The sequence below is a fragment of the Anomaloglossus baeobatrachus genome, chromosome 2 (genome assembly GCF_048569485.1).
Source record: "Anomaloglossus baeobatrachus isolate aAnoBae1 chromosome 2, aAnoBae1.hap1, whole genome shotgun sequence".
NCBI classification, from domain to species: Eukaryota; Metazoa; Chordata; class Amphibia; order Anura; family Aromobatidae; genus Anomaloglossus; species Anomaloglossus baeobatrachus.
Window position 1 is genome coordinate 46,902,728 of NC_134354.1, and position 12,566 is coordinate 46,915,293.

The 12,566-nt window shown below is 49.6% G+C and overlaps 1 protein-coding gene across 1 annotated transcript in view; it reads right to left on the reverse strand.

Moving 5' to 3' along the window:
- Positions 1 to 11,803, reverse strand: part of SCAF4 (SR-related CTD associated factor 4) — a 211,875-nt gene extending 200,072 nt beyond the window's left edge. The window contains exon 1 of the mRNA XM_075335036.1: positions 11,502 to 11,803. Within this exon, the coding sequence (XP_075191151.1) occupies positions 11,502 to 11,531 (30 nt within the window). The 5' untranslated portion in view covers positions 11,532 to 11,803. The remainder of the gene's footprint in view (positions 1 to 11,501) is intronic.
- Between the last annotated feature and the right edge of the window lie 763 nt (positions 11,804 to 12,566).

Genomic DNA, 12,566 nt, shown 5'->3' on the forward strand with positions numbered 1-12,566 from the left:
GATTATCTGACATTTAGAGGTGAGCAACTCAATTCAAGCTGCCACTGTCCAGCGTCCAGTCTTCCATGGCAGCCAATCTTTACTTCTGCACCAAGCATCCTCAGATTTTCAGTGCCTCTGCGATGTCATGGGGCCTAGGATGCTGATGGATGACAGGACTGAATGCTGTAATAGGGCAGCGCCAAGCCAATTCCTCATCTCTACCAAGACTGTTATGTGCATTTGTGCATGTCTTAATAGTCATAATTTGCCTCCTTCAGCCAATGCAGACCAAATGATTCAAAAGGTTGCTGACTAAGGACAATGGAACCATCTCATAATGAAGTTTACCACTATACGGTTAATACCCATTTGGCAGCACTGTTAAGATCACGTCTCACTAAGCGACATCGCTGCTGAGTCACGGTTTTCGTGACGCAACAGCGATCTTGCTAGCGCTGTCGCTGTGTGTGACATCCAGCAACGATCTGGCCCCTGCTGCGAGGTCGCCGGTCGTTGCTGAATGTCCTGAACCATTTACGTCAAAGGCGATGTCCTGCTGGGCAGGACGCATCGCTGTGTTTGACACTGTGTGACAGGGTCCCAATGACAGCAGAGATCGTTATACAGGTCGCTACTGCGACCTGCATCGTTAATGAGTCGTTGGTAAGGTCTGACTGTGTGACATCTCACCAGCGACCTTCCAGCGATCCTTATCAGGTCTCATCGTTTTCAGGATCGCTGGTAAGTCGCTAAATGTGACGGGGGTTTTACTTTGCAGCGGAGGTGTCTTGGGTTCAAATCCTACCAAAGACAATATCTGCAAGGAGTTTGTATGTTCTCCTCGTGTTTGTGCAGGTGTCCTCCCACACTCCAAAGACAATACTGATAGGGAATGCAAATTGAGTGCCTCAATGGGGACATCGACAATCAGGTCTGTAAAGCGCTGTGGAAACGCGGCTGTAAACAAGTGAAATTGGAAGGATTGAAAAAGAAACAAATGTGTTGCTCCCACTGGATTTTTATTGCACAAAACTGGCAGGAAAACACAGAATATGAGCAAGCAGAGTCAATCTTGGGAGTTTATTTCACTTCCATGATCTCATTGCTTTCCAGAAGTGGACAACCCCTTTAAAGGAAATCTGTTAGGCTAGTTTCACACTTGCGTTGAACGGCATCCGTTGCATTGCGTTGTGTGACGGATGCAACGGATGCGTTGCATATAGTGGCACAATGGATGCAACGGATCGCACAAAATAACGCAATCCGTTATAGGTTTTTTTCCTAGGTTTTACACATCTGGGCATGCACAGTTGTGTAAAGACTGTTGCGTTAACGGAATCCGCCACCGTAGACGTCCATTATAAAAACAATGGACACCGACGGAATCCTGCCGGTTGCGTTTTTTTGACGCTCCGCCAAGCGCAAAAAAAGGCTTCATGCAGTGTCCCATCCGCCAGGAGGATGCAACGCAGCGTCGACTGATGGATGCAACGCAAGGCCATCTGTAGCTAATAGAAGTCTATGAGGAATAAAACGGTTTCCTGCAACGGTTACCGCAATTCCTCAAGGTGGCGGCTAGCAACGGATGCCGTTCCAGGCAAGTGTGAAACTAGCCTTAGCAGGTTTTTTCTACCTTATCTGAGATCAGCATAACGTAGGCAAAGAGATCCTGAATGTATCACCATTCTGAGAATCAGATTTTTTAGATTTAGTCATATAGCAGAGCTGAGAGCAGCACACACACACACACACACACACACACACACACACACACACACACACACACACACACTAGAGATTATACATTGACAGTGGGGTGACAATTACAGGAGGGGGGGGGTGTCAACCTGCCCAATGATAAGTGTCCTGCTGCTCAAACAAACATAGAAAATATACAGCAGATGGACTTTGATAAGACAGGCATCACTGAATTCTCAGTGTTTTAACCCTTGTAGCATGCTGGCTTCAGCTTACATACCAAAAACCTGCTGACCTATTCCCGTTAAAAATTAACCTACTTTTCACCAGGTTTTCCATCTACAAACTGTATTCACCAATTTGCTATCTTTATAAAGAACCTGTCACCTCAGTAAACGCCCTTTACCGGCAGATATAGGGTCAATCTGCAGGTAAGTAGCGTTATAATGCTGCCCGTCCGCCTTTCTGAAAATGAGGCTACCGGAAGAAAATTAACTTACTGCCACTTGGGAGCTACCGACTTTCGGTCAGAGGTGTGCATAAACAATTACAGTCATTGACAGTTAGATCTGCAGTGGTAACAGCAAGATGTCAGTGCCAGGCTGTGATTAAAGTTGCTGCCCACACTATAGTGAGCAGTGACACTATCCACTAAGGCACACCCACATGACAAAGTTGGCAGCTTCCAGGAGGAAATACGTTAATTTTCTCACTGTAGCTGCACTTTCAGTAAGGCAACTGGGCAACATTGTAATGCTATTTACATACCAGATTCAACCTATATGTGCAGGAAAGGAGATGGGTTCCCTTCCCTGCAAGCCCTTTATAAGATCCCAGCTGCATACATTTTACAATTGTCCTGCACCATATGCTAATCGTGGTCTGATGGGCATCTCCAGACCGTGCTCAAGGTCTCTTTTGTCCCTACAGTAGCTAGCTCTCCCGCCATGACATGGCTGTGGTTATTAACACAGCCTATTGCACCTGCATAGCTCTCGATCCCTTAAGGTACATCCCCACAATCAGGATACTCTAGACGCAGTGTCATTCCTCTTGCGGAGATGTTAGTGTTCTCTGAGAACACAGCATCCGTAGCCCACGATCAGGAGTCTGTGCACAGCGGATTTTTTGCTGTGTTCTCCCGTTGATAACATTTGTGACTTTACTAGCATAAATTGACAAGCTGCGGCTTGGAAAGTTTAAGCTGCAGGTCAGTTTAAGCTGTGTCTAAAAGCAGCACAGTGGGCATGGAATTTCTATAAATCCCATCCACTGAGCTTGTACTGTACAACGCGTTTTGGATGCAGTAAAAACATGCTACATCCAAAACACTTCCAAAACTGATCGTGGGAACTTACCCTTACTATGCAGCTGCGAGACTTGAACAGTCTATGGATGACGTTGAAGACATCAGCCAAATCAAGGAATTAAAGACTGCGACTGTGTGAACAGATAAGGCACCGAGCACAATCCGGAGATGCCCATTGGACTGCATATGGCGCAGCTAAATTATAGATGCCATTTTCTTAGCTTTGTTGGGGAAGCTATGAACTTATGAAATGGTTGCAGCAACACTATTAAAAGGGAACCCGTCCCCAGGTTTTTCCCTTATGAGCTGCAGCCACCACCAGTAAGCTTCTTATATACAGTATTCTAGAATGCTGTATAAGAGCCCAGTAAAACACACTTAGAATTCTCGCCTAGGTGGGGATGGTCTGGTCCGATGGATGTCGCTGGTCACGGCTCCGGCGCCTCCTCTCTGCTGCAATAGCTGTCCTCTTTCTTCCTAGCCCAGTGTGGATGATGCGTCCTATGTCATCCACACAGGCCAGCAAAGCTCCTGTGCACTTTGACCTTTCCACGCATCTGCGCATTACAGATCAAAGTGCGCCTGAGCAGGACCGAAATGCTGGCTTGTGTGGATGACGGAGAATGCGTCATCCATATTGGGCTGGGAAGAAGGAGGATGGTGATTGCAGCAGAGAGGAGGTGCTGGAGCCGCAACCGGCGACACCCATCAACCCGACCACTAGGCGAGTATTCTAAAGATGTTTTTTACGTATTACAAAGCGGCCTGGACTCATACAGTATTCTGGAATCCTATCTATAAGGCCATGTGCCCACGGGACTCTATCTGCGGATTTTTCTGCATCAAAATCCGCAGCTTTCCCCCTGAATCCGCAACTTTTCATAGGTGCGGATTTTGCGATTTTTTTTTTAATTCAATTGAATAGGCAAAATCCGCAACAATAATTGACATGCTGCAGATTTTTCCGCACGAAAATCCGCATGATTTCCACTGCGGAAAAATCCGCAGCGTGGGCACAGCATTTCCCAAATGCCATAGAAATGGCTTGGGAGTAGCTGTGCTGCAGATTTCTGGAAAATCCGCTGTTTTTCCGCGAGAAGTCCGAGGCAAAATCCGCACATTTTCCGCAGTGTGGGCACATAGCCTTAGAGCTCACAGGTGGTGGCCGCAGCTCACAAGGAAAAAAAACCTGGTGACAAGTTCCCTTTAAAAAGGTGTTGTCTGGCCATCAGGTACACGTCTGCAGTCACAACATGTGACTGCAGACTACGGAGCCGGATTTGTGTCCGCAAGTATGTGATTTGCATAAACACGCTCACGCAGCTTAGCTCACTGCAAGTGTATTGAGGGAGGCTGGACACATCTAGTTGAAAGGCGTTCGGGAGTATGCAAATCGCACATTTCCAGTCAGAGAATCCTGACAGCACCAACTGTGAGGATAAACAAATCTGCACTAACACAAAGTGATTGCAGATTTTTACCTTAAGGCCAGACAACCCCTTTAAAGGACAGCACAAGGGTGGTAGATACCATTTAAAAAATAAAAACCTGGTAACAGGTTCCCTTTAAATATAAAATGAAAGCATCTTTCTTCACAAACTCCTTTATTGGGTAAAACTTGGTGAAAGCATTGCCCGGAAAATCTTGTATAGTTTCTTGCTACGCGTTTCGGATGTCGGGCATGCTTAGTCCTGATTAAGGATGCTAGACATCCAAAATACGTAGAAACAATACAATACAAGGTTATCCAGGCAATGTTGTGCACCAAGTTTTACCCAATAAAGAAGTTTGTGAGTTTCTGAAGCTGGACTTTTGTTTCATACTATTGCACATCCTGGCGGGAACAGATCCAGGCACCAGATCACAAGCTGATATATAGTGAACTGGATTTATAGCTTCATTTATATCACTTTAAAGGGAACCAATCATAAGGATGTTTGTATATAACCTAAAGCTAGTGCTATACTGGCGCTATCAGGTTGCTTATCTACATACAATTAGTGGTTAGGCTTTCAAATCCAAGAAAGTAAACTTTAAAAAAATCGTCAGCTTTTTGAGTGGCAGTTGCAACAGAGCAAATAATATATGGATGGGTATTCATATGGATTCCCGCCCCCATGCCTGTTCCTCCCTCCTCTGTTCTCTATGCGGTTACTATTCATCTTTTTCGTCACTAAGATGGCGTCAGAGTTTTCGCCTGTGCATAGCGCTCATCTCCAGCGCCATCTTTGTGAAAATCGTGTTACCCCCTGTGTGAGGCAAATCCCGGGATATGAAGATGAATTATGACTCCAGTCATAATCCCTCATCACTCCCTGGCAGTGCCCCCTCCCTTCTTGTTCTCAGTGTTCCACTTACACCTCCATGGCCATGTCCTGTGATATGGAGATGAGGTGGTGTGGGAACAATGGACACAGGATGACTCCCTGCCGTCACCCTGTAACAAGAGTTGTATCTCATTAGCAAGGCTATGGAACTAGCCAGACAGAACGACTCCAGTAAAAAATGGTTCATATCTCGCAAGCCATATTTCCGATAAATATGGCAACCATAAAAATGGTGTCTCCGCATGCGGACGATGCCGGCACACCCTTTTTATGGGAGCAGGACATTGGGAAATGCCCCAGGCGTGATATCAGCCAATGGGGAACTGGCAGACCGGTCATGAGTCCCCTCGTTCTGTGGCTAAATTCATAGCTGTCACAATGAGAGCGTTGGCGTCCGCCTACGACGCTCCCAGGCAAAGTTATGGCCCATATTCCATGTTGGGATATTGTCCATAACTCAAGCCAGGGGTGGAGCAGTGCTCCCTGTGAGGTCACTAAGGTAGGAGGGGACCTGGATTGCCCAGGTTGATAACCCTACTTCGGCCATTTTCCGGTGTTCTTTCGCTGGGGGCACGTGCAGGAAACATCTGCGGGAGTTCCTAGAAACCTGGTCTACAGCGCCCCCCTGTGGCCAGACGCACAAGGTAACTGATTGAATTGCATACCTGTTGTAAACCATGCTTTATCTGTAACTGTACTCTGACATATGTATATTCTGTAGATTCCCTATTGTATATATTGTAGTTTCTAGTGTGCTTTAGGCTGATTAAATTATATAATTAATCTTGGGCTGTTCTGTTATCTCGATCTTGAATCCCACGTCTGTGTGTTCGGCTAATAGTTACCGTGAAGCGGTTGGTGGCAGCGAGTTTGTGCCAAGGATTATTGTGGGGAGGCCAGTGAGATTCGGGGAGATTTTATATATTCCGCCCGCGGAGGTCGGGGGAATATATACCTTACTCTCACCGGGGACCCTTCAATAATCGGCATAAGTAGTATAGCGGCCTCCTTGCTTATGGTCGGGCAATTCCATAATTGGCCTGACTATAAGAGGGGCGCTAGAGAGCGCGTCACGTGCTCTGTCTGTCGGTCGGGAGGTATAAAGGAGGGGTGACCCCCACTTGTTACCCCCCGATTGTGACGTACTGGTAGCCAGCGCGGGGGATTTCTGAGTGACCCCCCCGGTGGTTTGTGACACCCTGTAATTCTAGTCTTGCGGCTGAGGGCAGCGTATGCGCCCTTGCTTCTTCAGCTCTCGTTGTGACCGCGGGAGCATGCGCGTTCACAAGAGGAGTGGAAAGCAGCTGATCGTAGCAGTTAGCTGCAGAAGATGACACTGGGCCGCCCCAGGACGCCAGGATCTTCACAAAGATGGTGCCAGAGATTAGCGCTATGCACAGGCACCAAATCCGATGCCATCTTAGTGAGGAAAAAGATCAATAGTAACATTAAGGATATGTTCACATTTCCGTTGTTTTCCATCAATCACCTGCGTTGCTTGATGCTTGTGACTGATGCGTTGTACAACGGGTGAGAAGAATTGTCATGAGAAAGCGGATTTCGAGAGAGAGCGATCAGCTGATCTCCCGGCGGCCGGCTTTTGAGAGCGATCGCTCACAGAAGCCGGCCGATCAGCTTATCGCTCACAGAAGCCGGCCGATCAGCTTATCGCTCACAGAAGCCGGCCGATCAGCTTATCGCTCACAGAAGCCGGCCGATCAGCTTATCGCTCACAGAAGCCGGCCGATCAGCTTATCGCTCACAGAAGCCGGCCGATCAGCTTATCGCTCACAGAAGCCGGCCGATCAGCTTATCGCTCACAGAAGCCGGCCGCTGGGCGATCAGCTGATTGCTCGGCCGCCGAAAGAGACATTTATTTGAATGATTAAACACCAGATCTAAGCATGCGCAGTGAAAACAAAAGCATTCCGCTGCTCAAAAATCGTTACATGCTGTGTTCCTGCTGCCCGACGGTCAGTTCTTCCACGACTGATCAGTCGGGCGGCAGATGCAACGGAAGGGCATCAGTCGCAATCGGCCGCTCATACAAGTCTATGGGAACAACGGAATCCGCTAAACGGATTGCGTTTATCAGAGAGGCGGATTGTGACTGATCCTAAACAACGGAAATGTGAATATAACCTAACATAGTGAACAGAGAGAGGGAGGAACAGGCGGGGGGCAGGAATCCATATGAATACCCACCCGTTGCAACTGCCACTCAGGCAGCTGACGATTTTTTAAAGTTTACTTTCTTGGATTTGAAAGCCTAAAGGCCCAGTCACACTAAACAACTTACCAGCGATCCCAACAATGATACAACCTGATAGGGATCGCTGGTAAGTTGCTAGGAGGTCGCTGGCGAGATGTCACACTAAGCGACGCTCCAGCGATCCCACCAGCAACCTGACCTGGCAGAGATCGCTGGAGCATCGCTACACGTGGAAGCATGCTGCGCTTGGTAACTAACTAACTTGGTTACCAGTGCACACCTAGCCACAGTACACATCGGCTTAATTACCCGATGTGCACTCTGCTATGTGTGCAGGCAGCAGGAGCCGGCTTCTGCGGACGCTGGTAACCACGGTAAACATCGGGTAACCAAGAAGCCCTTCCCTTGGTTACCCGATATTTACCTTCGTTACCAGCGTCCGCCGCTCTCACACTGCCAGTGTTGGCTCCCTGTTCACTGCACACATAGCCACAGTACACATCGGGTTAATTACCAGATGTGTACTGCAGCTACATGTGCACAGAGCAGGAGCCGGCACTGACAGCTGAGAGCGGCGGATGCTGGTAACGAAGGTAAATATCGGGTAACCAAGGTAAGGGCTTCTTGGTTACCCGATGTTTACCGTGGTTACCAGCGTCCGCAGAAGCCGGCTCCTGCTGCCTGTATATTTAGTTGTTGCTCTGTGGCTGTCACACACAGTGATGTGTTCTTCACAGCGGGAGAGCAACAACTAAAAAATGGCCCAGGACATTCAGCAACAACCAACGACCTCACAGCAGGGGCCAGGTTGTTGCTGAATGTCACACACAGCAACATCGCTAGCAAGTTGTGCAGCAGCAGCGATGTTGCTTAGTGTGACGGTACCTTAAACATCTGAGCTGACCACTAGAGGTATGTAGATAAGCAGCCTGATAACGCCAGTATAGCACAGTATTTAGGTTATATACGAAAATCCTGATGATTGGTTCCCTTTAAATGTCCAACCTATTAAAGTGCACGTGATAATCTGCAAATTACAACAAATTGAGATACAAGCAGATCTGGTGGGCCAATATCACTAAAGGGGCGGCACGGTGGCTCAGTGGTTAGCACTACAGCCTTGCAGCGCTGGGGTCCTGGATTCAAATCCCACCAAGGACACCATCTGCAAGGAGTTTGTATGTTCTCCCCGTGTTTGCGTGGGTTTCCTCCGGGTTTTCCGGTTTCCTCCCACACTCCAAAAACATACAGATAGGGAGTTTAGATTGTGAGCCCCAATGGGGACAGTGTTCCTGATGTATGTAAAGCGCTGCCGAATATGTTAGCGCTATATAAACATATTTGATTTTTTATTTTGATTTTACACGCTGCGAAATCGCTAGCGATGTTGCGCGCGATAGCACCTGCCCCATCGTGTGTGCAATATTGTGTGATCGCTGCCGTAGCGAACATTATCGCTACGGCAGTGTCACATGCACACACCTGGTCAGTGACGTCGCTCTGGCCGGCGATCCGCCTCCTTTCTAAGGCGGCGGGTTCTGCGGCGTCACACGGCAGCCATCTAATAGCAGAGGAGGAGTAGAAAGAACGATGGTCTGCACTCAGATTTATGATGATGGTGGTGCAAGGGAAAATTGGGTCAAGTACCCTGGTATCAAATCCCAAACGAATTCACAGCACTCAGTATATGTGATGCAAAATGTGACATATTAAATAAGGAATTGCGACTATGCAATCAGACGTTTCGACCCGCCTGGGTCTTAGGAGTCGCTGTATAGTGGGTGTCTGGAGGATGAAGGATGAGGTGCACTGTAGCACTAAGAAGAAGGTGCCTTGAAGATTGTACACAGGGTTTGCAAGCGCAGCAGCGCTGCTGCTATTGATATAGCTAGGATACACCATCAATAGCAACAGCGCTACTGCGCTTGCAAACCCTGTGTACAATCCTCAAGGCACCGTCTTCTATGCTTTAGTGCTACAGTGCACCTCATCCTTCATCCTCCAGACACCCACTATACAGCGACTCCTGACTAAGACCCAGGCAGGCCGAAACGTCTGATTGCATAGTCGCAATTCCTTATTTAATAAAATTTGTTATATTTTGCATCACATATACAGTGTGCAGTGAATTCGTTTGGGATTCAATAGCAGAGGAGGGGCGGAGATGAGCGGGCGGAAGATCCCGCCCACCTCCTTCCTTCCTCATTGCCGGTGGACGCAGGTAAGGCTAAGGCTACTTTCACACATCCGGTTTGAGCCCTGCGGCTCAATCCGGCTGTGAAAACTATGCAACGGATGCGGTGAAAACACCGCATCCTTTGCATACGTTTTTACATGCGGCCGGTCCGGTTTTTTCCGGTTGCGGCATGCTACTGAGCATGCGCAGTGGAAAATACCGCATGCGGCGACCGGATGCGGTTTTTTCCGCATCACGCCGCATCCGGCCTCCATAGGGATGCATTGAAAAATGCGCCGCAGCGGCCGGATGCGGCGCGATGCGGTGTTTTTTGCCGGAGCAAAAAACGTTGCAGGGTACGTTCGATCCGGCCGCCGCATCGGCTAAATCTGCCGCATGCGGCAAAAACCGGACCGAACGCAAGCCCCTACGGCACAATACGGCACTAATGTAAGTCAATGCAAAAAAAAACCGCAATCGGCGTTACAAAAGCCGGTTGCGGTTTTTCTGCAGAACGCCGTATTGTGCCGCAGAGCAAAAATCCGGATGTGTGAAAGTACCCTTAGTTCACATTTCCGTTGTTTTGCATCAGTCACATGCGTCGCTTGACGCATGTAACTGATGCGCTGTACAATAGATGACAAAGAACAGAATTCTTTTTGTCGGACTCCGTTGTGTGCGGGGGGCGGAGCGCGAGGGGGGCCGTGGCACTGAGGACGACAGTCCTGCGGGGACTGCAGGGCTGGGGACAGGTGTGTGTGTATACATGCCGAGTGCGGGAGGGGGCGGAGCCGAGCGGGGAAGTGTCAGGCTCCCTGCACAGCCGGGGTAAATATCGGGTTTAAGCAAAGCACTTTTTGCTTGGTTACCCGATAGTTATCTTGGTTACCAGCATACACCGCTTAGCGCTGGCTCCCTGCACCCGTAACCAGTGTAAATATCGGGTAACTAACCAAAGCGAATTGCTTTGTTACCCGATGTGTATCCTGGTTACAGGTGCAGGGAGCCAGAGAGAGCATGCGCAGCAAAATCCTACGGATTGCGCTGCTCAAAAAACGTTACAGGATGCGTTGCTTCCGACCGGCGGTCAGTTAAAAAACGACTGACCGAGATGCAACGCAGCATCATCAGTCGCAATCCGTCACTAATAGAAGTCTATGGGGAAAAACTGGATTTCTGCAAAATATTTTGCAGGATACCGTAATTCCTCAAGGCGACGGATTGTGACTGATGCAAAACAACGGAAGTGTGAACTTAGCCTAACGAGATGATCGTCGCTCCTGCAGTGTCACACATAGCGACGTGTGATGCCGCAGGAACAACATCGCTAATAAACAGGCAACGATATTTGGTTTTAGGACGACCTCTCCAAAACAGATTTTTGCCTGTTTCGCGATCGTTTAAGGTCGCTCGTACGTGTCACATGCTGCGATGCCGCTAACAACGCCGGATGTGCGTCACAAACACCATGACCCCCGACAATAAATCATTAGCGATTTCGCAGCGTGTAAAGCCCCCTTAAGCATTAAAAGTGAAGCTACAATTAATGGAAAACTCTTGTAATGGGCCTGGTAACTGCAGCCACAGATCGTGCTGCTAGCAAGGAAAAGAGAGAGATTTGCAGGTAAATGATACAAATACTGCACTGGTTCAAAGGTTACATAGTCTGCAGTGACCTCTGCCCTCCCAGACACCCCCATCTCCCCCGGACACAACAGGCCCGATCCCTGCGGACACGTCCGTCCTCCCTCCGTGCAAGAGCCGCCCCCCGCCCCATTCCCCGTCGCACACCCTCACCTCCTGGTTGAACGCGTTCACGGCGTCCATGCTGCCCGTGTTGCGGTGTGAGGGGAGAGGCCGCTGGAGAGGAGGGGTCAGGCGACGTCTCAGACTCTTTCTTCTTCGCCTCTGTAACCTGCGCCGAGAGAAACCGCTACGGAAGCTGCGTCCCCGCCGACATGTTCCGCGGATGGATGGGAAAGGACGGACAACGGGGGGTGACGACGAGGCGGCCCAAAAACAAAAAGGGGAAGAGACAAGGAAGATGGAAGGAGACGGACTCGCAGCCTCGCCACCGGAACAAGATGGCCGACATGCAGCCGCGCAAAGCAGCCTGGGAGAAAAAAAAACACCTCAGTCAGACCACACGCTCTGTCTACGCCCCGTGACGTCACTGGCTGGCATTCCCGCCTTCCTGAGTCCGCGAGGAGGCGATCACGTGGCCTGTGCGCGGCGTTCCCGCCTCTTTTGAGGTGATGTGTGGTGCGCTGAGGTGACGAATGTAGAGACCACAGGCGGCCATGGTGACAGGATGATACTGGTAAAGCTGGCAGTGTGAGGGGCCATACGATGATTGTGAGGGGACATCAGGCCCGGACTGACCATAGGGCAATTCTGGCAAATGCCAGATGGGCCGGTCCCTATGGTGGGCCGGTGCCTGTAGTGGGCCGCTGTATCTGCTGTCACTGCCGCGCTCCTCAGCAGTGTGTGCATGCCGGGCACACTAGCTGCAGCAGGAGTCTGTGCTGTGCCGACCCTGCTGTGTGACAGTGTGCCTGGCATGCACACACTGCTGAGGAGCGCGCCGGTGACCGCAGCTTCCTCCTTCCTATTCAAATGTATTGGCGTCTTTCAGACGTAAATACATTTGAACAGCGCGCCGGGACTGGGCTCTGCCCCAACGTGCTGACGTCATCACAGTGCTGCGGGCACTGGCACACAGGAGACATCAGGCAGCGGGAAGGCTGGTGTCAGATCCGGCAGAAAAACGCATATTGCCGGATCCGTTGTCAGCTCAATGCAATGTCAATGGACTTACGGCAACATGCGTTTGCATGCGCATATGTCAGGATCCGGTGATTT